This window comes from Neodiprion virginianus, chromosome 7 (genome assembly GCF_021901495.1).
Source record: "Neodiprion virginianus isolate iyNeoVirg1 chromosome 7, iyNeoVirg1.1, whole genome shotgun sequence".
Classification (NCBI taxonomy): domain Eukaryota; kingdom Metazoa; phylum Arthropoda; class Insecta; order Hymenoptera; family Diprionidae; genus Neodiprion; species Neodiprion virginianus.
In genome coordinates, this window is record NC_060883.1 from 2,877,959 (window position 1) to 2,902,459 (window position 24,501).

The following is a 24,501-nucleotide window of genomic DNA, read 5'->3' on the forward strand; positions in this document are numbered from 1 at the left end:
AATCGTTCACAGTTCGCGAAGCGATTTTTTTATTCACGTCATTGACTCTCTAAATTTTTAACAAGATTATTAAATTTTTTTTCTTCCTTTATTCCGTTTAGCGATTTGGAAAAAGTTTCTATTCGGCTTCAAATGTTTTTCTGCGATCGATTTATCGTCATTTTTTAATACTCAACTTGACGCCGTTGTTCAAAGAATTGATTGTTCTGTTCCAATTTTTTTTTTTTATCTTTTTTCTCCAGAGTCGAACACGTTTTTGAAAACATCGCAATCGTAAAAATTGTGCGATTAGGGAGTATTTGGAAGAAAATCTCGAATTTTTAACCAAAAGAAAGGCAACTTGTTCGTTAATAAATAATGTTTAAATTAGCTTATCAAAAATCCCTTACGAATTTCTGTAGCTATTAATACGTGGATTGAGTGATTTTTCACCTTTTGTTTCGTTTCGAAATTCAAATTTTCACCAGTTACAGTTGCTCCAGTGTCGCCATTTTTTAATATTTGCTTAAGACAAAATTTTTTTGTATCGTACTTAACTATATTCATAATGAATTTCTCAAATATTATTATCTTATTACCTTTTCTTCGGTTATATATATGAAAAAAAAATGTTTAAAATGTTGCATTTCTTAGGTTTCCAGAGTGTTACCCCTTAAACACCTTTTCAACCCTCTTCCCGGCTTACTTTTGATATATTTAAGAGGGGACGGAAGCTTAATTGTACTCTCTGCATTATATATATATATAATACAATAATAATATATATAAATATATATAATATATATAATATAATAATAATATATATAAATATATATAATATAATAATATATATAATATATACATACGTTGCGAAACGAGGAGAGCGAGAATCGTGCGACGGATTTTCATTATTCGTTGAAGATTTCTCTTTATCTCTTGTCTCTTCACTTCGTTCGTTATATTCCACCTGCCAATGTACATATTATATCTATATATAAATTCATTCCACTTTCATCTTTCTCCCAGATCCCTCTCCGTCATTTTCACTTCTCTTATACATATTTATCTCACCCCTGACTTAACGAACCAGCTTCTTGATAGCAATAAAAGTCGCATATTTCTTTTTTTCACTCTTATTTATCTTATTTCACAATACTCAATTTCTAATCATTATTGTTTCATTCGTTTTTAATCTTGTTCACCAGAAAACAGTTACGTTGAAAAAAAAAAAAAAAAAGTTCAAGACCTTCCGCCCAACTCAATTTATCCAATTTTTTTCTTCGTGTTTAAAACAATTTTCGAACCTCAGTTTTCGTTCGTAAATTCGTTCATCAATCCGTTTTTGTTCCTCTAATTCTTCTTTTTATACCTACGAATTAGCAATCAAAGCTCGAAATTCGATCTCGCCAATCTGGGGTAGAAATTTTCGCAACCTTTTTCCCCTCGGAATTCCTTAATTTTTTTCTCCCCCCCTTCCCACATTTCTCTTCATCGCTTCTTTATTATATTTATCTCCAACTTAACGGTAAGAAACGTGCCGCAGCAATGATTATTATTGTTATCATTATTATTATTATCATTATTATTGTCATCAGTATTGTTATTATTGTTGTTATACCGGAAATTCCCGTTGATCGTTTTGTTCCATTCGGAAAATCAGAGTTCCGTTTCTCCCTCCCCCTCCCCCCCCCTCTCTTTTTCTTTCTCGCTTATTCCTCCTATTCTATTATCAACGTTCCAGTTGTTTTTTCCTCCTCACCCTTCTTCCAATATCCACCATTCTCCTTTTCAATGGCCAAACGGTGTACAACCTGCAGGCGATCCTCTTGTTCCTCGGCTACCAAAAAGTCCCCCTCGAGATTTCGTGGCTCGTATTTTCGAATAATTTTACGTTACGGTGCCTATAGCATACTTGCGCACATTTACACGTTTCCCATGCGCATGTGTAAGCACTATATACCAATCCCATGTAAGCCTCTCGTGTGGGAGAAACTGGGGACAGAAATCCCTGAACAGTTTCTGCTCTTCTCCTTCTCTCTCTCTCTCTTTCTCTCTCTCGTTGCCTCTCTCCTCTTCCGTTTTGGAACGATCCGTGATAACTGCCGCGCCAAATTCCACCGGGGAAACGGGACGGTTTGTTTGTTCGTTTGTTCGTTCGATGTGAAATAATGTGTGTGAGAGAAACGGAGAGACAGAGAGAGAGAGAGAGAGAGAGAGAGGAACGCCGATATTACAAATCGAGGAAGTTTTAACCATCCCTCCACCCCTCCAAATCCAACCCCCCAACTCCAAACCTTCGCCACTTTCTCTGTCATCCCTTTAATCGTATATTATAGTGGATATTTCGTTACAGGGGTTATGTATACCCAATGGCGAATAAGTCATGAGTTCTGCAATTACGCGTGTTATAAAAAAAAAATTTTATCCAAATTTCGGCTCACCATTATTTCGTTCTCGCTTACAAGATATTTTACATCGTTTTTTTTTTCACCTTCAATCTGCAATGATGTTCTTAGACTGTTCGATGCTCGATTATTTTTATTTTCATATTATTTCTTACACGTATTTATATATTAACTTCAGAAGGACGAACGGATGAAAAAAATAAATAAAATAAAGCACAAATTATCATACAATTGATTAATGAGGTAAAAATAACAGCAGAATTGTATAAAAACGAAATCATTGCAAAATACAGAATTTCTGCTACAATTTTTTACACGATGCATGATAATATTTAAATTTGTCACATTGGGAGCGTAGTAAAATTTTCTTTCATTACCGTACGTATCATCGATTGGTTAACCCGTTCGCTTTTTTGCGCACTATGGTTTACAATATTGATTTTTCGTTCTTCACGATTTTCTCGACATGCACTAATTGTCGAGTGTATAAAAAGGGGGGGGGGGGGTAAAATTTTCTGTCAAATCTATTGCCGCTATTCATTTTGTAGAATTATTCTCTCATTGCGATAAAAACGGAAATTATGAAAATAAAAAATACTCGATTTCTCAAACATGTCCAAAACATCTCAAAATCATCCAAAAAGTGTCTCTTTACTCAAATAAAAGCGTTTTGAGTCAATGTTTTCATTTTTTCTTGTTAGAACGTGGCTTTGATCTCTGACCTAATTGTCGGCATCGTCATCAGTTTCCCATTCCGACGAAGCTACGTCAGTGTAAACCGCGAGAATCAATACACGCTTTTCGTTTATAGTAATGGCGAACATCGTCTTGTACTCCATTCCATCCACCGTCTTCGGCAATAATTTTCTTGACGGGTACCACGATTTTTCCATTGTAAAAATACCCTGCAGACAAAAATTCATTTAATTTTTAATATTTTTTTTTTTTTTTGACCGAATTATCGGTATTCGAATTGGTAATTTAATATGTGTCTTAATATAAGTGTTTCGATTCTGAATTGGATATGAATCTTGAATAATTTTTTCGAACTTGAATTTGAATTCGGATGCGAATTAAAGTACAAGGTTTTTATTTATTATAAATCTTATTACATCTGTATAAAAATCTTAAAATAATAAATATCATATACTCACCTTTTTCGGGGGGCAATTATTCTCGGTTATACCAATGGTTTTAAAGAAATCCCCTAACATTACTTCCTCGTTGACAAAACTGCAGATATCTTCTTTAACGTAAATACCTGCGCTCGTTTTGTAATTTCCAGCTCTACGTAAAAACGCGTCAAATTCTCCCTGAGCCCGAAGGATGAAGAAGAAGATGAATTAAATCACAGGATGTTTGAGTACAAAAAAATTGAGAAACGATTGAAAAACAATTATTATTTAATTTTTCTTGGATATTTTTTTTTTTATTCCGTTCGTGGCGTTTTGTTAAATGGATGAAAATAATCAGAAAATTATTAGTATTAGGATTGCGTAAACAAATAATCAAAACGTTACGCGTTAATGTTGTTTTTATTTTTATGACGAATTTAAGGAAGTTAAAAAGCTGTTAGTAATCTCAATTAATTGGATTAATCCTTTCAGTGAATCCAAAATAAATTTCACTCACATACGTATCCTCTGGAAAGTCCTTGATAACAGTTAAATCCACTTTCAGGGCGTTAAACGTATCGTTCAAAAGCTCCAGCTCACAAGAGCTTGCATCAACGTCGAACCATTCTTCGTCGATTGCCTCAATCTCGCAATCTTGAATGTGGTAGAATAAGCCCTGTGCGTGTATCGCAGGAATGATTATGGCAGCGGAAAAAAACCAGCAACAATAATGACAATTAAACAAGTTAGTAAATAACTGTGATGAAAATTTTAGAGAAATCATGGGTTGACTGATTAATTAATTACTGCTGTCAACTTACCTGAGTTTCCCAGCTCAGGGTTAAAAGGATGATTAATCCAAACAGGATCATTCCTGCTCCCTGTATTTATTTTACGTTTGCTTTGAATTTGTTTTTTTTTTTTTTTTTTTTTAATTTCTTTCTGAGGAAATTATTTCAGATCCGTTAGTCGTTGAGATCGGAAAATTGTTGAATTTTCAAATGTGGAAGTTTAAAGTCGGTACAAAATTAGTAGAAAGTAAATTAGAAGGTTATAAAAATCGCAATCAAGCCAAAATAGTATAATCCTAACAGCGCAAAATTATTACACAACAACTAAATTGTAAAATATCGGACGATAGAAGAATCAAAAAAAAAAAAAAAATGTAAAAACTTTAAATTCGCGCACAATCACAAAACTCTTTCAAATTTTACAACTGAAATAGACAAATCACGAGGAAATATATTTATTTCAAAATTTGCAAAATCTTTATACCTAAGCCGTGAAAATTGGCCCCTCAGGCATTAAAGCACAGAAGAATCCTTACTCGTAGATATGCAATAACGATAAAACGTATCTTAGACACCGTAATTATTTTCGCACTTGACTCAACAAATCGCGCTTCTATAAAGCGTCGATCTCGTCGTGGGCGCAGATATTTCGTACAGTGAAAAAAGTGTAGGTTGAAGGCGTGCCGCGTAGGCGTCAGTTTTTATAGACCGTGAGCATCATTATCGTGGATCTCTTCCGGAAAATCCTCCATCATTTCACGACACGCGAATAAAAAAAATACAGACAAACGCATACGGATAATATCGCAGGAAATAATTCCTTTCGGTTTCGTCGCAACGCCTTCGACGTGTATGTGATCCATTACGTTATTTTCCATTTACGTTTGTCACGAATAATAATCTTGCACCGCAAATCCCCCTCCTTTATTTCCTTCGCGTATATCATGTATACGCATATGAAGCGTGTGTTTCATGGAAAAAGGGAGTAAAATTACCACCTCTCGTTTCCGGATCAGTTTTAAATCAGATTCTCCATCTCGTTACACACACGCTCGTTTTCTATATCGTGGGAACGACGAAATTATGCAACGAAAATGCTGATCACGTGTCACGATTGCGACCCAGGCTTTGATTCATTCTTATTTTTCCTTTTTCTTCTTTTGTTCCTCGTTATTTTTTCTTTCCGCATCAGCAGTGTAATTTTTAGTTTTAAGTCGATGGAAAAGTATTTACAACACTTCGAATCATACCGTATTCATATTTTTGATTGACACTTTACAAATTTTCGTATCGCTTAAATTGGAATACCTATTTTTAATTTATTTTTTCGTTTTGTAAGCTTTAAACTGTATTTTTCAATTTTCAACCTCTTATCTTTTTCTCCTGCAAAAATGATAAAAAACAAAAAACAATGATTTTCAAAATCAATCCAATCAGTGTGAAAAAATGTATTTCAGGCATTATTTTACTTTTAATATTATTTTTGCCCTATATAAACCGCCAAAATTGATCATAAACTCGATGAAAAATATAAATTTAACTTTTTTTTTCTTCCCCGGGTCCCGATTTTTCGCTGTTGCGAGAGTTAGTTTATCACTGCAGGACATTGCAAATCGTATTTCAACGGATTACCAATCGCGACACGTCGCTGGAACGGAGGCGGATATCGGGCAGAAATTATGAATCCAAATGAACACATTTCATCGTTGCGCAGGCTGCAGCTGGATGCACGCGTCGAACATATTTAACTTTTACGACCTGCCGCCGCTGCTTTTCCTCGTTCAGGTAAAACTAATATACACACACGTGTGATGCGCACACATCCGACCACGCTTATAATGCGAGGGTGAATCTAGTCGGGTTTTTGGGGCTTGATATAATTAATCTTGTGACGTCGCGACGCGCCGCGTCATTTCAAATTAAAACGATTAAATCACAGCGTTAAATATAATGTGTATTATATATGTATACAAACAAGTACGTGAGTGTCAAAATAGCGTAGATGAAATATTTATGTCGTACATAATTGAGGGCGTGGTTCAATTTTCACGTCTTAGGTATACAGATTTTGCAAATTTTTAAATAAATATACATATTTCCTCGTAATTTGTCTATTTCAGTTGTAAAATTTGAGACAGTCCTTTGATTGTGTGCGATTTTCAAGTTTTTACATTTTTTTTTTTTTTATTCTTCGATGATCTGCTGTTTTGCAATTTAGTTGTTCTGGGATCTTGCGCTTTTAGGATTATGCAATTTTGACTAGCTCGCGATTTTTCTAACCTACCAATTTACGTTTTACTTATCATGCAATTTTCAATTTGGCATATTTTGGTTACTCTGCAGTCTTTACACTCCCACACTTGAAAATTTAACAATTTTCCGACCTCAAAGAAGCGCGATTTTTTAGTTTCGAATCTTGCTACTCGCGCAATTCCGTGATTGAGCGGTAATGCAATCTCGTGATTATGTAATTACAATTATGCATTCATATTCGAGACAAAGGAAAATTGAAGCTGTCAGAAAAATGACAAAAACATTAAAATTCAATGAAACATTGATAGGCAGAAGCGATTTGAATATGGTCAGTAAATTTTCAACCAAACTGTGTTAACAAACAGTATACAAAAAACACAATTTCATTTGTTGCTGCAACGAGAAAATATTAGAAACAATCTCACAGTCAAGGCTTAGGATAATACATTCTTCAACAATTACCAAAAAATAGATAAGTTGAGAAAATATTCTACTACAGGAATATCGAAGCGTGAAGGCTAATATGTTTTACCAAAAATTTTCCAACGACAAACGGATCGGAGATAATTTCCCTCGAAAGAAATTAGTAAAAATAAATAAATTAAAAGCAAACGCAAAATAAATACAGGGAGCAGGAATGATCCTGTTTAATTATGCTTTCAACCCTGAACTGGGAAACTCTGGTAAGCCGATGGGAAAGAAGAAAAATAATACAAACAATACCCAGATTTTTGATATTTTAATAACGGAGAAAAATATTTGCACGCGAAGATTGTCTTTTTCTGAATACACATTACACAACGCATTGAATTTTCATTAATGATTGATATCAAATTTTGTACCCTCAAAATTTCATCTCATTTTGTTTTACCGCATTTTCATTCCCTCTAAGTGAAAATTAACATTACTTAGATAAAGTGAAAAATAGCAATTATAATTTGAGTGAAAGTAAAGTGACAGAATCGCTTCCTCTATCCTCTTCGAGAAACTCATAAACTTATCTGCAATGTAAAGCTTTGCAAGTGAGTATAACGATGCAGCTGGACTCCGAGTACGTAAAAGGAAAGAATAGTTAGCTGTAGTTGAGAATATTGGAACGTGGTGTATAATTATACTATAGAATTTACTTGAGAAAGAATACTTTTCTGCATCATAATCCATTTTAACGAGGTACAAGCTCCTTCTAAAGAACGGCTACTTTCTTAACCAAACTTATTGCACAATATCTCAGGTACATCGATCAAAAAGCTTAATTGCGTTCCTAACGGTGGATGAATTTCATCTGAATTAAAATCCTCTTTTTCTTCACAGAAGTTAGATCATCGTGTGACAATGCAACGATCATTGTTTCGAAAATTGAATAAACGGAAGCAAAAAAAAAAAGTTCAATTAAAAAAAGAACGAAAAGAGTATGCAATTTCAATTAATCATTCGTTAAATCGGTTCTTAAATTAATCGCTTATATTTAGTTCATAGAATTGATCGAATAACGTGAAAATCGAGCAACGAAAAATTCACCGATTACTCGGTTAAACCTGGCTCGGTGACTTTTCGCAATTTTCTCGTATACAATGTATGGATATTAGGTGGTCAGAGATAATATCACCTATCCAGATATATGTGACATTTACGGTTATAATTGGTGAGCGATCAATTTGTTTCGACAATATATGCATATCCGTACGCACACACGTGTAGACCGATATTTGAAAATACGTAGAAGCACAGGGACAATACTGACCAGCACGAAGAGCATTCGTTCGTCCATTTAATCGGTGGCAGAACATCGTTCCGGACGCTGCGGGGAGCTTTTACGAATTTAACCATGGAAAATTCAAATGCCGCACGAAATCAACCGGATAACACGCATTGTGTTTACATATATACAATATATATATATATAAACACGCATATATATAGATATGTATGTATGTAATCCATGTGTATACATTTAATACCATTCGCGGTGTGGACCAAAATGCTCGCTGGCGCATTTGCTGCATGTTCTGCAACGCCACCGGATTACCACCATAGTCTATTTTAAGCTTCCGATTTTAGTGTAAACCTGCCCCCTCATACCGATGTATGCATACCTAGAAATCCAAATCCGACCGCCATTCGCATTCGTATTTTCTTCCTCTATGTCTGTTCTCGATTTTTCGTTTGTCGCTCCCCGTTTTTTTTAAGCTGCATTTCGCTCGCGGGCGGTCCAGGGTATAATAAAATAGCATTAAAAAAAAACAAAAAACAAAACGAAACCTGCAATCTTACTTTCGTTGTTGTTGCCCAGTTGTCGAATTTCACTGATAGCTTTATTTATTTTTACAACTGCAAACAAAGTAACTCAAAATTTCAACTAGATTACGAATTTCCTGTTTGAAAAAAGACGTACCTGCGTGCATATTTGAGAAGTTTTTAAAAAAAAATTTGGACACGATATAGAGGCGTAAATTAGTTATTAATTTACATTTTATTCAATTACACGTTTAATACAATTTTTCAATTTTTTTGTCTTTGTTTTTTGATGCTTCTATTTCTATTAATTTCTCAATTTATCCTACACGCTAAATCGGATTGAAAATTATCTATCCTAAGTATTCGTGGCCCGTCGATTTTCCCCACAAAGAACCGCGACCTCCTGCATATTATCGTCATCATCCTGCTTCCTCTTCTTCGGGAAAAGAGTTTTCGGATTTAGGGTAGACGGACAGCAGAGTTTCTGACCGCACGGGACGTCTGCGTGTTTAACAGGAAGAGCGCAAGGTGCCGGAGCTTGAGGAGAGCTTTTTCTCTTCGACCTAACGCAGCCAGATTTCCACTTTCCGTCATCTTTCTCTCCGATGGCAGAGAATCGCGGGTTCCATTTCGTCCCCGGATAATCGTCACGCTCCCCAGAGCTCCGACTCCCACCGCAAAGGACGGCGACTCCTTCGGGAACCCCGAAAGGATCGAGCTCACCACCGATCTTCATCTTCATCGTCAGGTTGTTCCTTTTCTGGGCATTCATCTCCTCCGATAGGCGTATCAGCCGGTCCTGCTCTCGCCACATGGCCTTCCGCATCTCTTGAACCTTGGCTGCTGCTTCGTTCTGCTTCTCGTTAATCTGCATTTGAAGCGCTGCTATCCTCTTATTCAGAGCTTCGTAGTCCCCGCCGATCATCTCATCGTCCGCGTCCTGCAGACCCGAACAGGGCTTGCAGACTCTGTCGGGTGAAGTAGAGTCGTCAACGTAGTCCTCCGGGTTTATGTCCTGCTTAACCATGCTCGACGTCACGAGGCAGATCCTGTCGTGGAGCTCGGCGAGCTCGGTCAGCGTCAACGTCTGGAAATATCAACTCGGAAATTTGGCAGAGGATTATGAGGAAGATGCACAAGAAGATGTTTCTCACCTTCAGCCACGATTCGGCGTCGAAAGCGTCCCCGAAGCCTACGGACTCCTCCGCTACCTCCTGAGGGTAAAGTGAAACGGATGAAAATGGTGATTGGTGAGTTTTTGAACTCGGTAATACTCACTTCGAGTTTGTCTCTGAGCGCAGCGTTCTCATTTCTCAACTTTTCTAGCTCTTCGAGGATCTTCAGAAGCCGCTGAACGTCCGCCTCAGCGTTGAATATACTCTCTGAGAGATACTGCGACTCCTTAAGCAACTCCATTATGTCTTCTGCAAATTTGTTCCTCATCACTGATGACATACGGTGAGTTTGTGAGTCAGCCATCTCCGGAGGTGATTCTCGCTCTCCCAGCACGTACTTCACGAAGTTTCGTATCCGCTGAACAGCTGATTAGTTAACACGTGAGTAAAATGAACATGGCTTTTCAACCGTTGTGAATGAAACTTTGTCACTCCAGTCGATCACTCGGCTCCAAATTTCTCTCTGGTCAGTTTCAACCCAGACAATTTCGTTCTACATTAATTTTCACTTCTTATTCTCAACAAAATCGTCATCCTTACCTCTGTCTTGATTGTTTATGTTCTTCCTGAGCTGTTCATTCGCGCTTACGTAATCACCGCAGCCCTCGCCTTGGGATCCTTGGTCTCTCTTTGCAACCGAAGCTCGCCGTTCAACTTTTGGAGTTTTTGAGGGCATTCGGGGCGGTTCCTTCTTCACTGCAGGCTTAGCAGCAGTGGGTAGGACTGAAACAGATTCGCGGTCTTAACGTGAGTACCAAAATAACGACCATCTGTATTATACTTTCTCTACATTGTTACCTTCCATTGGAATAGATGGACGAACTTTCTCAGGAAGAGGACCAGTAGTGGCAGCCACAGCAGCTGAAACATCGGAGGGTTTCGATCAGCGAACAATGCGATAAACGCGTGAGTATAATTTTGATTGGTAAATAGTTTGCAACCTTTTGGTTTGTCAACTGCTTTCTTAGAATTTTCCAACTCGGCGTTAGCCTTCGCAAGCTCGTTCTTTAGATTCTCATTATCGCTTTTTAGTTTGTCAACCTCAGACCTGAGCCTCGCATTCTCGTCCTTCATGGCGTCTAAATCCCCGCGTAGTTTGTTAAGCTCTGCTTTGAGCCCCTCAAGTTCTCCCTTCACCTTGTCGTTCTCAGCTCTCAGGGCGTCATTCTCGGATTTTAGTTTTTCCAGATCACTCTTGAGACGCGCAGCTTCCTCTTTTGCGGCCGCCAAATCATCCTTTAATTTCGAATTTTCGGCCTTCAACTTATCGTTCTCAGCTCGCAACGCGCTCAGTTCGGAATTCAGTTTATCCAGATCTCCTTTGAGCTTCGAATTCTCCGCCTTTAGGGCGTCTAGGTCGCCTTGTAGCTTCGCGTTTTCCGCTTTGAGTCGGTCAAGCTCCCCCTTCATCTTCTCATTCTCCGACTTCAACTTTTCGAGCTCACCATTCAGTCTCGCGTTCTCGGCTCTCACTTTGTCCAGCTCCGTTCTGAGCGCAGCTAGCTCGGCCTTGGTCGCTGCCAGTTCTTTCAGAGCCGCCTCTTTCGCCGCTTTCTCTGCTGCGAGCTCACTGTTGAGTTTGTCAATCTGACTTTTGAGCCCCTCGATCTCCTGACGAAGCTTCGCCTTTTCGTCCTCACATGCCTTGACCTTGTCTTCAAGTGTTTTCACCTTGTCTTCGAGCGTCTTCACCTTGTCTCCGAGCGCCTTGACCTTATCCTCGAGCGCCTTGACCTTTGCCTCAGCATCAATCAAATCTTTCTTCAGCTTCTCATTTTCCGCTTTTAACTTCGCGTTCTCTGATTTCGCTGCCTCAAGGTCAGCCTTGACCTTCTCCAGGTCGTTCTTCAGCCTCTCATTCTCTGTTTTAAGACCGTTGACTTCTGCTTTCAACTTCTCGTTCTCTGCCGCGAGGGCAGCACACTTTGATTTCAGCTGATTTAGCTCATTGGTCAACTCTGCCATCCGCTTCGTCAGGTCATCCACTTCCCCTTTCAGTTTGTCCCGCTCGGCTTTGAGCTTGTCCATCTCTCCGAGTAACGCTTTGAGGTCCGACTTTAACGCTGCCAATTCCTTTAACGCCGCTTCTTTCGCGGCTTTTTCATCTGCAAGCTGTTTTTCAAGATTTTCTATCTTGATCTTCAGATCGGCTAACTTATTAGCAAGATCTGAGTTCTCCGCTTCCAATGCCTTTATCTTCGCCTCGGTTTCGCGTAAACTGTTCTTGAGCTTCTCGTTCTCCGATTTCAAAGCGTCCAAATCATTCTTGAGCTTTTCCATCTCGCTTTTAGATGCGGCCAGATCGTTCTTCAGCTTATCAATTTCAGCTTGCATTCCGTCGATCTTTTCTTTCAGCTTTCCCACTTCAGCCTGCAGTGTGTCTCTCTCTTTCTTGAGCTCGCTATTCTCTGCCTTCAACTTTTGTACTTCCTCATTTAATCGCACAATCTCACCTTTAAGCTTGGCATTCTCAGCCTTGCACCCCTCGACCTCGCTTCTGAGCTTGTCGATTTCCGCCTTAGCTGCAGCGAGCAGGTCCTTGAGCTCACTGTTTTCGGCTCTCGATTTATCCAACTCGCCCTTAACCTTGTCAAGCTCATTTTTCAGTCTTTCAATTTCGCCCTTTGCCGCGTTGAGTTCGTTGCTCATTCGCTCGTTGTCTCCTCTCAGTTTCACGTTCTCAGCTCTACAGACCTCGAGTTCTTTCATAGCCGCTTCTTTTGCAGATCTCTCAGCAGCAAGCTCCTCTTTCAGCTTCTCCACCTGCTCCTTTGCCTTTGCTAGCTCTCTTGCTAATTCATCTTTTTCTGCCTTTAGATCGGCTATTTCTTTCTCAAGGTCGTTCATCTTTGTGTTGGCAGCGGCAAGATCGCCTCTGAGCTTCGCTAGCTCGTCTTCGAGCTCCTTAATTTTTTTCTCAAGTCCAGGAATTTTTTCGTTCTCCGCCGCGAGCTCAGCCACCTTTTTCTTAAGCTCAGCTATCTCCTTCTCAAGCTCAGCTATTCGATCCTTCAGCCGATCAATCTCGCGTTTCAGCGCCTCCTCCCGTTCGGCCGTTTCCTGTATCGTGCTCGCGACTTTGCCCAGAGCTCGAGCATGCTTGTCTCTTTCCTCCAGGATCTTAATTATCTGATCGTTCCTCTCCGAAACTACTCCCCGAACCTTACCGAGCTCTGACAACAGCTGTTCTCTCTCCAGTTCAAGGTTGTACAATTGTGGCTTGACCGATTCAATCTCACTCTGCAGCCTGTTCAATCCCAGCATATCGATCGCCGACGCTTGGAGCTCACGCAACAGATCCGAAACCTATAAAAGTTCAAGGTTGGCTTTATACCAACCACTAGTCACCGTTAAACGCTAGTCAAAGCACAAATTCGTCTCACCTTCACGTCCCTCTTTTTGAGCTCATCCTTCATAGCTTTTACCTCGTCTATGACGGCTCTGTAGCTGACCATCATTTGATCTAGGTCAGTGCTGAGTCTTTTATTGTCCGATGTGACGTTGAACAGTTTATTTTGGAGGTCATTGATGGCGGCATCCTTGTCCACGAGCTGCTTCCTCAGCTGAGCTATGAGTGCTTCGAGCTCCTTGATCCTGTTGAGTAGATCTGAAACGTCCATTTCCACCAGCGGTTTTTCTGGTGCTTTCACCTCCGGGAGGGTTGTTTCGACAGCGACATCAGTCGCCGTTCTTCGCCGCTCTTCACAGGCGTCCAGCAGGTCCTTTAGACGCTTGATCTCCGCACGAAGTCTCTCGATCTCCGCCTTTAGGTCATCAACGTTATCCGTCAGCTCGACCAACGTTTCTATCGAACGCTGAACCACTTTCGAAACCCGTTGGTCTGCCTCCTGTCCGCCTTCAGTTAGCTCGCGAAGCTTTGCTCGCAGACGATTCAATGCTGCACAAGATGACTCGGCCTCGGCCTCCTGGAGCCGGATCTTCAGCCCGGAAATTAACTCTCTCAATCTATAAAAGAAGAAAGACGTCGTACCTTTCAGCTTGAAAATTTTCTTACTGATTCGTGATTGTGATTTTTGGACAAGTAATTGGATACCCAAGATCTTAGTATATTTCTAAAATCACTTATCGTTTCCGAGCTTTCCTGACTTATAGCTCGAAATTGCAAAGCTCAATCTAATCCAAAAACTTTTCATTAAAATGCCTCGCATGTAACCTGCCTTCGTTTTTCACCAGCATGAGCCTCCTTCATGTTCCTCATCTTTTCGCGAAGTTTGCTGACCAGTTCGCACGGTGACTCGACATACTCGTACTCGGTTATGGTGTCCTCGAGTCCTTTAACCTTGTCCTGAAGTTCTTCGTTTTCGTTTTCCAGCCTGGCATTCTCCTCTCGAAGATGAGCAAGCAGTGGATCAGGCCTCACGATGTCGTCGTTAAGACCTGCAAGCGCGGGAATAAAATCCTGGCATTTTCTCTAGGAGTTATTCAAGACCTCGCCCGATTTATGAAATTAGAAACATCAGCCCACCGTGGGCCTGCAGCACCTGCTTCAAAGCCCTCGCCTCACTCTCAAGCTGCAGACGTTCCATCCTCCATTTCTTCATCTGGCATTTCATCGAGGTCAGTTTCCGCAGGGCGTAAGATAGGTCCGTTATTTCCGCATCCCTTCCACCCTCTCCCAGTGGATTGTAGCTGCACCCGCAGGATCCTTCGTTCGGAGGATCACCTCCCGTCATTTTCGGTGGGTCAGTGCATCCGCATTGACATGTGCGACCCGCCATCATCCCGTTTCTCGTGTTTACAGGTTAGTAGTTGGTATTTCTTTGGTTTTTAGCTTCGCATGGACAGTAGAGATGTTGGATAATTCTTGTTTTTGGTTTATCATATCATTTTCAGTATCGTTCCATTGCCGACTTGTCAATTTATCATAATCATATTTTTATTATGTGCCAAATCCTAGATTTTTATCACTGTTGTTTTATAGGTTGAAGTCTTGTTGAATTTTTGTTACTCTTTTCTCACCTCGCATTATCCTTTGTTTCAATCCCTCGACCGCAAAACCAACATGGCAAACTTTGACGTTTCATAACCGTAACCAAAAAAAAGATCAAAATTCTCCGTTCACCAAAAACCAGGATATTATTTGAACAGTGAATAATCATCAAAATTTTAAGCGAACAGCGTCTATGTGATAACAAACCCGTTAAATGGAACTATTGAGTGAAGCCCGACCGAAATCAAAGAAGAGGAAACATCTTGATCAGTACAAAGCGCGTCCCGTCGTCTAAAGTTGAAGCGAAAGAAGAATCTAGGATCCAAAGAATGTCCGGTGAGTGCGGACTTCACCCTGATTTAACGATGACGAGCAGTCAGGCGGTGGCAATAGCGGCATCGGCGACGCTGGGGCGGCTAAATATGCTGATGCGGCAGGTGACCGATTGGCAGGACGAGCGTTTGGCGCTCGAGAGCAAAGTGATGCGGTTGAAATCGGCTCTGCAGAGCCTCGGCGGGAACGTCGACGAAACCCTGAAGCTGGACCCGGTGGTTGTTCGTCAGAGAGAAGAGATAGGAAGATTAAGATTGTCCGAAGATCGACTGGGGGAGGAGATCAGGCGACTGAGGGTAGCGCTCGTCGAAGCCGAGGAAGCCATCACCTGCTCGGGGGCGAAGCGGCTGAAGGACAAGATGGCGCGGGTGAGGGCAGCGGGGGCGGAGGAGAGGCGGAGGCTTAGCGAAGAAATCGAATACTTGAAGACACGCGTTAGGGAGGCGGAAGAGGACTCGTCCTGTTCGGCGTTGGGTCGGCTGCGTTCGAAGCTGAGGGAGATTTTGAATGGCGACAAGATCGTCGAACGGTTTATTGCCGACGTTGCTACCAGGGGCTGCGTCACTGTTGTCGACCTCCTGGGGGAGGCCACAAGGGTGAAGGAGACGCTCGACCAATCGATCGTCGAAAACATCTGGCTCCGCGCCGATAACCGAAGGCTGATTGCCGCCCTCGAATCGGCCACCGAGACCGGCTGCTCCGGCTACCTGGAGACCATAGAACGTCTCGGTTTTCGCGTCAAGGAACTCGAGCGGAGGAACAAAGAATTGGAGGACGATTCCCAGCTCGTTAAACGGCTCGGGGAACTCGAGGACGAGCTGAATATTAAACGGATCGAGCTCGACGATCGGGAGGCATCGATTAACGCTCTGAGAAACGAACTTCTTGGCGCTAAAACCGCGTACGAAATTAAGGCAGGGGAGTTGGCTGATATTGAATTCGACAAGGGGGAGCTGCGGAGGGTTAATGAGGAGCGTGAACAACTCGAGCAACGAATTGGAGAACTCCAGGAACGCATCGAGAAGGCGGATTTCATCGCCAGAGATGCGGAGGCCGTCAGAAATGAGCTGAATCGAGTCAAATCCGAAGTACTTAGCCTCGAAATTGAACGCGATGCGCTTATCGAAGATATTGAACAGATGCGAAACATCATTTCGGACCGGAACGAACAGATAGCAAGAATTTTGGAAGAAAACGAGCAGCGGGACAAAGCTAGAAAGTCTGAGATCGAAGGCGTCAGGACAAAGCTGAGAATCGCGTTGGCTGAAAAGAAAAATCTTGTCTCCGGCTGTGGAAACGTCGAAGATGAAAAGACAGGCAGAATCGGTGAAGCTAGCGGCGACTCTAAGCCTCTCGGAAAGAAAATAAGAGCACTTGAAGGGGAGCTGGTTAAACTGAAGGAGCTCTCGATGGACCCGTTGATAAAAAATCTGGGTTCGACAGTCAGGCTTGAGAGGGAGCTCGCGGTCGAAAGATCGACCAAGGAAAGTGTCATCAAAGAATCCGAGAGCTTGAAAGTGGAGAACGGTCGTCTAAGGTGTGAGAAAAATGAGCTCGAGGTAAAATTGGAGGAATTTCGAGCGCAAACTACTGAGTTCAGAAACGAACTTGTTCGGCTGGTGGAAAAGAATCAGCAGCTACTGATGGAGGTCGATGAGCTCAAGGGCATTGCGGAGAACGAAATGAGGCTGACGAAAAAACTGGTAATAATGGAAGACGATAATGAACAGCTTAAAAAAGACATGCACGGACTGAAGTCGAACGATTCTGTTGAGATCAGAATTCAACAGCTCGATACTGAGTTGAGAAAACTGAAAACCGAACGTGAGGCGCTCAAAACTGAGTACAAAAAACTGGTATCAGCAAACGAGACGTTGAAGATTAAGCTCACAGATCGAAAAACGAGAAATGATGAGCTCGAGGAGCGGCTGAAGCTGAATTCCAGGGACTGTGACGCCCTTAGAGAAAAGTTAGCAGTGGTTGAAGACGATCTTGATGAAGCTAAGGAAGAAATCGGCTCCTTGAGGACCAGCGCTGACCTCGTAAAGGGCGAATTCGACGATCTAAAGGCGCGAAATGAGGTGCTGGTAGCAGAGGTGAAAAAGCTGCATGCTGAGGCTGAAGAAGCGTCGAAGAAAGAGGAGGAATCCATTCGCACGAAGGAATGGGACAAGGGAACCGTGGTTATGGACTGCGGGGATTACGTGCGAGCTGACAGAGAGATGAAGTACTTTATCCACCTTCAAAGTTTGGCAGTAAAACGAGTCGCAGATTTCATCAGCTATGTAGAAGGCCAGACCAGTCTGAGGCCTGCAATGGCGACATTCTTAGAACCGACCTTCACCAACGTGATGATCCTCAATGTCGACGAAAATGTTAGGACAACCTTCAGGATGTCGCAGAAACTTTCGGAGACGATTTTCAATGCTGAGATCAGCGTTCAGCGCCTTGAAACTCTTCGAAATGAGGCCGATCACCTTAGGAAGGAATGCGACTGCCTGAATAACGGCATGGAAAAACTCAACAGCATGCTCAGCGTACGTTGAAACTTGCGGTTCAGCAGCAAATGCTTTCCAATATTTATTCACCGGTTACCCAAAAATCTAATTTCACTCAGCATTGTTTTATCTTTGCAGAAACTGGGCCAAAACGTCTTGATGCAGTCTCCTGATCATCGTCATGTTGAGTTTTGCACAGCTTCCGGCACCGACATGGATCAGTGCTGGTCAAAAGTCAGTATCGCATTTATTTTCAAAGTTGAAACGATTCTTGTGAAATTTCGCTTCCAAATATTCAGATAAAAGTTTCTTTGACTTCAATAAAATTTCTCAAGATCCATCAAATTTTGTCATTGTCGTCAAAAAGTATTTGTTTTGAAGCACAACCTAATATATTAAATATAAAAAATATTTTTTCAAATCAAATAAATTCATTTGAAAAAAAACTTATTTATTTTGAACGAAAATGCTGTTTTCTATTGCACTGTGAGAAATGAAACGAAATTTTGTTTGCTTTGAACATATTATCGCTTTAAAATCAAAAAATAGATTTGAAAAAAATATCTTGTTACAATGGATAACTTTGTTTTTTTTTTTTTTAGTGAACGGATATTTAAGTCGATTGCAGTAGTTCATATAATTGAAAACTCAATTCATTGATTCGACATATTCAAATTCTGGATACAAATGATTCGTATTGAAATGAGAAAATTGTCTGACAGTTCACGAGTACGAAAAACGTATTGAAATTCAAAAAACTCTCATGAATTTTCTTCTTCCTAGTCACGCAATAACATCCCCCGCGTCATGGTGAGCTCACAATCATGCCAAAATTCGGAGGACCACGTTTACTATCCAACCTTCGAAACCGAGGTGCTTTCGGATTATACGGGCGAAAAATTTTGCACTATGAACAATCGAATATCGGACCTCCAGAGGGAGATTAAAGCGAAACAACAAGAAGCTGCAGAGAGGGTTTGTAGTTTTTGCCATTCTTTCAGACAGCATTGTTCCTTTGCTAGAAATAAATTTAAATACCCGAGTGGGGAACGTCTTATTTCTCTGTTATCTTCTCGTCTCTAAGAAGCACGTTGAAGGAAAAACAGATGACACGTTTGACCACATTTTTTTCGTCCTTTCTTATCTATTGCCGCTGTTCCTTTTACCCCACTTTTTGTCCCATCATCAATCAATTGATCAAAGTCTCCTCTCTATATATATATATATTCTATACTCACAACGCGTTTGAACTTCTTCCAGCTTATCGAAATGCGAGAAACCATGCGGCAAGAACGAATGCGGCTAATGGAGATTGCGGACAGAGGTTCATCCAGCGGTGTTCACTCACCTGCTCCTTCCATCATTTTAGCAGAAATCTCGCATCAAAACGAATCGACTAACACACTCACTGGATTAAAACAACCCAGCGTGGTGCAACGAAATGCAAACGTGCTCTGTACTTCTGAAACGGCGGATGTGATTGGAAAAGCGGGAAACTCTCCACAGCCTTTCTCTTCGCGAATGGACAGTCCATTCATCAGTAAGTGAAAATCTATGTAAAAGAGAATTGAATTGAATTGAATTTCTTTTTTTCAACCCGCTCTACCGCTGGTTCTAAGTGATGAACGATAAATATTGAGTACAGTTCCTTTTTTTTCGTTTTGAATTGTGTTTTATAAGTGATAAGAAGAACCGGGATTCCCAAAATTCAATTCACACAAAGTGATAGAAAAAAGAACGATACCCTTTTTCTAAATTATCGAATATTTCTGAAAGATGATTAAAATTTGAGTGACATGCAATTTGTTATATTGAGCGTAAAGAGGATAATTAATTAACGCGTTCAATTAAGGCTTGTAATTATAAACACAACGACGGCGAAAAACTGAGAACCCCGTAAAATCGCGCGGATGTTGGTTTGCCGGTGCAATTATGTGCTTATACGTATTTCGCAGCAAAAAGTGGTCATTTCGGTTCGCATAGTTGATGGGCCGAAGACTGGCTCATCTATCATGTTCTACTTGACGTGAGTGAAGCAGCAGCGGGCTATTCAGCTTTTTATTTTTAAACAACGTCGGTACGCAACTTCGATCGATTTGCTCAATGCGGAGAACTAAACATCGGTTAAAAAGGCCTCAGAATTCAACGCCTCGGTGTTGCAAAAAGTAAAACTAATTGGCTAGTCTCTTGTTATTTTTACGAGTGTTAGAAGAAAAATCGTTTTACAGGTTAACAAAACCTTGTGGATGAGAATACAGCTCGAGAAATTAGTCTAACCTGAATATATTTTGAAATGAGATAGTATCTGAAATGTACAAAATAAAAACTCATACTTGTTCTCGAACTCGAGTAGAATTATTTTTTTTCTCACTACTCTATCTCTCTCTTTTTCTCACAAAAACTGAGTTTAAAGCCGATTTCTTTTTCAACCATATAAAAAAAGATCTGTAACATTTGTCAAACGTTAGAAATATTTTTTTTTCTATTCCATTTCAAAGTCATCACTGCAGTTGTTCCCTGTTCATTTAAATCTTCGATTTCGATTCAGCTCTGAGTCGCGTTGCATGTAAGAAATATGATAACGATGTACGACATGAGGAATTTGATAGGATCTATCTTGCATTACGAGTTCAGCGCTGTAATGAAAGGAAATAAAACCGACATAGTCACTCCGTTTAATCGTTTCAGACCACATCGACCCTCTCGACCTGGTATCTGGGATCAGCGATAGCTGGTGAGGTATAACTATGGGTACCTTCAGGATGGCTCATTTCGAAAGGAAATTAATCTACCGTGAACTAGCAGAAAGGAGAACTCGCAGGAATTGCTGGAACAGCGTTTCCAGGTGTGTGAAAAAATCTACTCCCAGGATTGATATCGTGATTAGGAAATAAGTGCGAATATTGCGTGGATGATATGTTGAATGCAAGTTCAAAGTGAACCTTATAATTTCTGTAACTTAAAACGTATCGAAATTCTATTCTGATATTGATATTGATATTTATTAACCAGAAAATCTTACGTTAGTAAAGTAAAATACTTAAACTCGAGTACTGTAATTTACTATATAACAATTTTTAAATATTTTCAATTATTAAGAGATATGTTGATTACTAATTCCTATGATCGGCATTAGAAAAAAAAAAAAGAAAAACCGAAACAAGATCATGTTGGTTCATGATCTTGTTTCGGTTTTCTTTTCTTTTAAAATTGAGATCCGAGATGCAGGCACGACTGTACTTTAATCAAATTAATTAGAAAAATATATAGAGACCAAAAACGTCTTCCGATATCGGTTGATTTTTATAATGAAAAATTAAGCATTAATCTCCCGCTGCCCGTCGTTCTCCTGTTCATTCGATGTCAATATACGGTGACAAAATTTTGTGTAAAACTTACGGTCGTCAACAATTTGTGTAACACTGAGCTCAAAGTCGGGTAATTTTCGCAGAGCGCGTCCGCCGCCTTATTATAACCTGTACCTGGACAAAAGTGTAACGAGTTTTCGTTTCGAAGCACGTCCAGACGCGTCGCAAAAGCCGGGGATAATTGTTGTGTATGGTACAGCAGGTACAAAAGAATGCTAAGTCGTAAAAAATTTCACCGAGCAGGTAGAGAAAAATATACGCGAACGAGACGGACGTAAAAACGTAGAAAGCTTGGTCAAAAAAAATTAAACAAAATAATGTAAAATTGCAAAGAGGTGAGCCGTCCGCCAGAAACGTGCCGTACCTACCACCGCTTGGATGAGAAAGGCGAGCTTTGTGTGTATTCCTCCAAACCCGCAACGTGCTCTCAACCCGCCGGCTCGTAACTGGACTTTAATTGTTCTAAATCGTCGCAATTAGAGAATGCTAGGGAAAACCCGAGGCCACCTACACAACCGAGAACTCACTGCAGCGGCCTCACTGTGCTCATCACTCGTCCCCCATAACATGCTCGTTAGGTTCTCGTGTGCGAAGGTGTGTCGAAAAACGATAAGAGCACGCGGCGGGTTTCGGTTTGTCTGTTTACTTTATTTCAGTAAAAAAAAAAAAAGTTGTGATCACCCCGAAAATGAAAAGCTCAGTTTTTACTAGATCTCCACGTTTCAATGCCTCGAGAATAAACCCCAACCATTTTTCATTGGAGTGGAAGAAAAGTCTAAAAATATTCGAATTTTGATAGAAATTAGTAGGAAGTTTTTTGGGTCACTGATAACGAATCCAAATTCAGAATTCCAAAATTTGTTATGCTGTACCTATTGTAATGGTTCAAAATAAAAAAGAAATGGTCATATTTCCATGTACCTGAGGGCTTTTTGATTGTTAATCGCGAATCTGAATTTGTAATTCGAAATTCGAATTGGACAATAATATTTTATTTTTTATGTGAACTTGGAACCTGCGTATGAAAATGAAAAATTAGAGAGCTGGCTTACTACCAGCCTAAGGCCGTTTGTTTACATTAACAAAAGATAAATTTAAATGTGATAGACAAAATAATTACAAAAGATAATTCATTATAAGTATTTATCTTATAAATGATTTGAAAATCGAGTTTGATGTTATGGAAAAATTTTATCTTGGAGGTGTATTCCGATTTATTATCAATATGACAGCTTTGAATTGCATCGAATAATGAGAAAACAAAATTTGCATTATTTTCAGAAATGGATGTCGAAACGGTAACCATGAAACACAATCAACCCAGCAGCTGAAATTCGGCGACTAATTTGATGACAACATGAAGATCTGAATAAAACCAATCTTACATATTTATCTGATGAAGTTTTTTAGAACAATTTTTGTGTACGTGCTGATATATATATATAGCAATATAAGTTATAGAATTTCTTAAGGACTGTTTATTTTCAAATAATAAATAAGACATTGAAACATATGTAAAACTATAAAAGATAGGTGTCTATTATATCGGGGAATACACATTAACTTCTACAGAAAAGCGACAGCGCGGCGGCAAGCCGCTGAAAACATATCAGATTTAATCGAATAATCACAAAATATTTAGGATATTTATCCTGAGGTGTTCTATAAATTGGAAAACACTTTCAATTTTTTTTCGTATAATCTTACGATAACTTATAAGTTAATTCAGGCTCTATATTGATGTAATTATGCTAGAGAAAACTATATCTATAACTATATATATAACGCTAATATCAATTTAAAATTGGAAATAGAGTTGATGGCGAGCTTTTCTAGCCGCCATTTTAGTAGACCACATTTTTTTCCGAGAACTGCAATATAAGACTAAATACTAGGATTAGTGCCTAGCTGCAAGAAATATCTTTCGGGTATTTCGAGAGCGATTCTCCAACCTTCAGCTCGGCCACACAGCATTATCTTTCTAAATTATAATTTATTACAGATTTTGTTGCAAATAGTACAAACATACATGTTCTGTTCAGCGGAAGCACGTCTATGGGACTCTTGTGGACAAGGTTATCGTCCATGTGCTACTGCACGTTTCGAGAGTAATTCTCAGGACTCAACCTTAATTGTTAATTCACTAATTGGTAGTCCGAATAGTGTGTGCTTCCGCAGACTAAGTTTAGTTGTAATTTTGCATGTTAATGTAAAACCTTTATTAATCTAGAAAGAGAGATACAAATTTACAAACGACAATCTAGATATAAAAATCGTTCAGCAAAGATGTTCTTGGTATCGATTAATTTTACTATTTTATATTAATACAATACACGTTTACTGAAGAGCGAAAACGATTGAATTTTACCACTTCTGCAGCTTCGCTGTATTTGAATATAAATTCTCTTGTCGACGCAACCTTTATATGAATTCACACACCTTAGTAACTAAAATTTTTTTCGTTGAGTTAAATCACTTGATTGTTTTCATTCACTTCCGTAACCAAATCACTTTCAGAATAAATGTTGTCTTTTACCACTTCAATACTTTTTTGACTAGTTATTTTGAGTCAATACCCATCCCATTTTCTTTATTATAAGTAAGCCTCATCGATTTGAAGAAATCTCACAAACCTGTACAGGACTACAGCAACACGATCCTACAAATGACCAGCTTATCAAGAGGTCAGTCATTCGAAGTTTTCAATTTATTTATTATTTCCCGCAATTGTAATTACTTACTAAATATTACAGTTATTCACAGTAATTGTAATTTACGGGTAATGAAATGACGAAAGTAATTTCTGCTGCCCAATTCTGGACAGACCTGAGTTCGGTAGGTAGGGAGTTCCAGTGTCGAGCGCCTCCGACTGCCAGGGAGTGACGAAAAGCCTCAGAATGCGGAAGGGGCAGCACAAGTTCACCTGGATTTCGCAACGTGGAGGTGGAAGCTGCAGGTGCACGAAGCGAGAATAATGCGGACAAGTATGCGGGTTGCCCCGTGCGCAAGATATTGAACACTGCAATCAGGAGGAGGTACAATCGTCGGGTTAGCCTTACTTTTTCTTCAAATTTGGAGCCGAAAATTTTCGGTCTCAGATGCAATCTAAATTACCCTCACCTGACTAATTGGACCTTCAGGAACTCAGAAAACGCAGCGAAAACAGCGTAGTGGTTTGAAGACCTGAAGAGGTGATACAGAAAGAAAGAACGAAGCTTCTTAAAACTTCTAGTACATTTTAACACACATTTAAGAAGTACGGGCAAAATTTTTTATCATCCAACTATTGCAGAATGGCAGCCTTATCAGTTGACCCGTTAACTGAAGAATATATCTTTAGTAAACATCTGACTATCGAAGGGCCTGGCCGCTTAAGTCTGCAATCGACAGCAAAGTGA

The 24,501-nt window shown here is 40.0% G+C and overlaps 3 protein-coding genes across 4 annotated transcripts; 1 reads left to right on the forward strand and 2 right to left on the reverse strand.

Moving 5' to 3' along the window:
* Positions 1 to 2,499: 2,499 nt before the first annotated feature.
* On the reverse strand, positions 2,500 to 4,961 carry LOC124309515 (uncharacterized). 2 transcript variants are annotated; one of them, XM_046773188.1, is made up of 5 exons: positions 4,775 to 4,961; positions 4,321 to 4,380; positions 4,017 to 4,175; positions 3,539 to 3,697; positions 2,500 to 3,289 (listed from the first exon to the last, which is right to left on the reverse strand). In XM_046773188.1, the coding sequence occupies exons 2-5, from the start codon at positions 4,369 to 4,371 to the stop codon at positions 3,107 to 3,109; spliced, it is 552 nt and encodes a 183-aa protein (XP_046629144.1). In that variant the 5' UTR covers positions 4,372 to 4,380; positions 4,775 to 4,961; the 3' UTR covers positions 2,500 to 3,106. The 2 variants fall into 2 exon arrangements, with proteins under 2 accessions (XP_046629144.1, XP_046629143.1); XM_046773187.1 differs by lacking the exon at positions 4,775 to 4,961 and having other exon boundaries at positions 4,321 to 4,485.
* A 4,172-nt stretch (positions 4,962 to 9,133) lies between these two features.
* On the reverse strand, positions 9,134 to 14,163 carry LOC124309015 (flagellar attachment zone protein 1-like). Its single transcript, XM_046772232.1, has 10 exons — positions 14,132 to 14,163; positions 13,337 to 13,919; positions 12,885 to 13,259; positions 12,666 to 12,791; positions 10,895 to 12,497; positions 10,752 to 10,814; positions 10,494 to 10,676; positions 10,057 to 10,319; positions 9,933 to 9,992; positions 9,134 to 9,865 (listed from the first exon to the last, which is right to left on the reverse strand). The coding sequence occupies exons 1-10, from the start codon at positions 14,161 to 14,163 to the stop codon at positions 9,134 to 9,136; spliced, it is 4,020 nt and encodes a 1,339-aa protein (XP_046628188.1).
* Positions 9,826 to 23,648, forward strand: LOC124309510 (centrosomal protein of 135 kDa-like). The gene is made up of 11 exons (XM_046773181.1): positions 9,826 to 10,028; positions 10,105 to 10,334; positions 10,525 to 10,700; positions 10,767 to 10,859; positions 14,287 to 14,715; positions 15,086 to 17,774; positions 17,874 to 17,969; positions 18,519 to 18,710; positions 18,996 to 19,275; positions 20,424 to 20,580; positions 22,385 to 23,648. Exons 6-10 carry the CDS (start codon positions 15,234 to 15,236, stop codon positions 20,471 to 20,473), a joined length of 3,159 nt encoding a protein of 1,052 aa, XP_046629137.1. The 5' UTR covers positions 9,826 to 10,028; positions 10,105 to 10,334; positions 10,525 to 10,700; positions 10,767 to 10,859; positions 14,287 to 14,715; positions 15,086 to 15,233; the 3' UTR covers positions 20,474 to 20,580; positions 22,385 to 23,648.
* The last annotated feature ends 853 nt before the right edge of the window (positions 23,649 to 24,501 follow it).

Coding starts and splice junctions, on each gene's coding strand:
- LOC124309015 (XM_046772232.1), bottom strand. CDS start 14,163: ATGAAGGAGGCTCATGCTGGTGAAAAACGAAG. Junction 13,920..14,131: donor CATGCTGGTGAAAAACGAAG/GCAGGTTACATG, acceptor CTTCTTTTATAG/ATTGAGAGAGTTAATTTCCG. Junction 9,866..9,932: donor ACGCCGAATCGTGGCTGAAG/GTGAGAAACATC, acceptor TGATATTTCCAG/ACGTTGACGCTGACCGAGCT.
- LOC124309510 (XM_046773181.1), top strand. CDS start 15,234: ATGTCCGGTGAGTGCGGACTTCACCCTGATTTAACGATGACGAGCAGT. Junction 17,970..18,518: donor TGGATCAGTGCTGGTCAAAA/GTCAGTATCGCA, acceptor TCTTCTTCCTAG/TCACGCAATAACATCCCCCG. Junction 19,276..20,423: donor AATGGACAGTCCATTCATCA/GTAAGTGAAAAT, acceptor TAATCGTTTCAG/ACCACATCGACCCTCTCGAC.
- LOC124309515 (XM_046773188.1), bottom strand. CDS start 4,371: ATGATCCTGTTTGGATTAATCATCCTTTTAACCCTGAGCTGGGAAACT. Junction 4,176..4,320: donor CCCTGAGCTGGGAAACTCAG/GTAAGTTGACAG, acceptor ATACACGCACAG/GGCTTATTCTACCACATTCA. Junction 3,698..4,016: donor ACTTTCCAGAGGATACGTAT/GTGAGTGAAATT, acceptor CTTCGGGCTCAG/GGAGAATTTGACGCGTTTTT.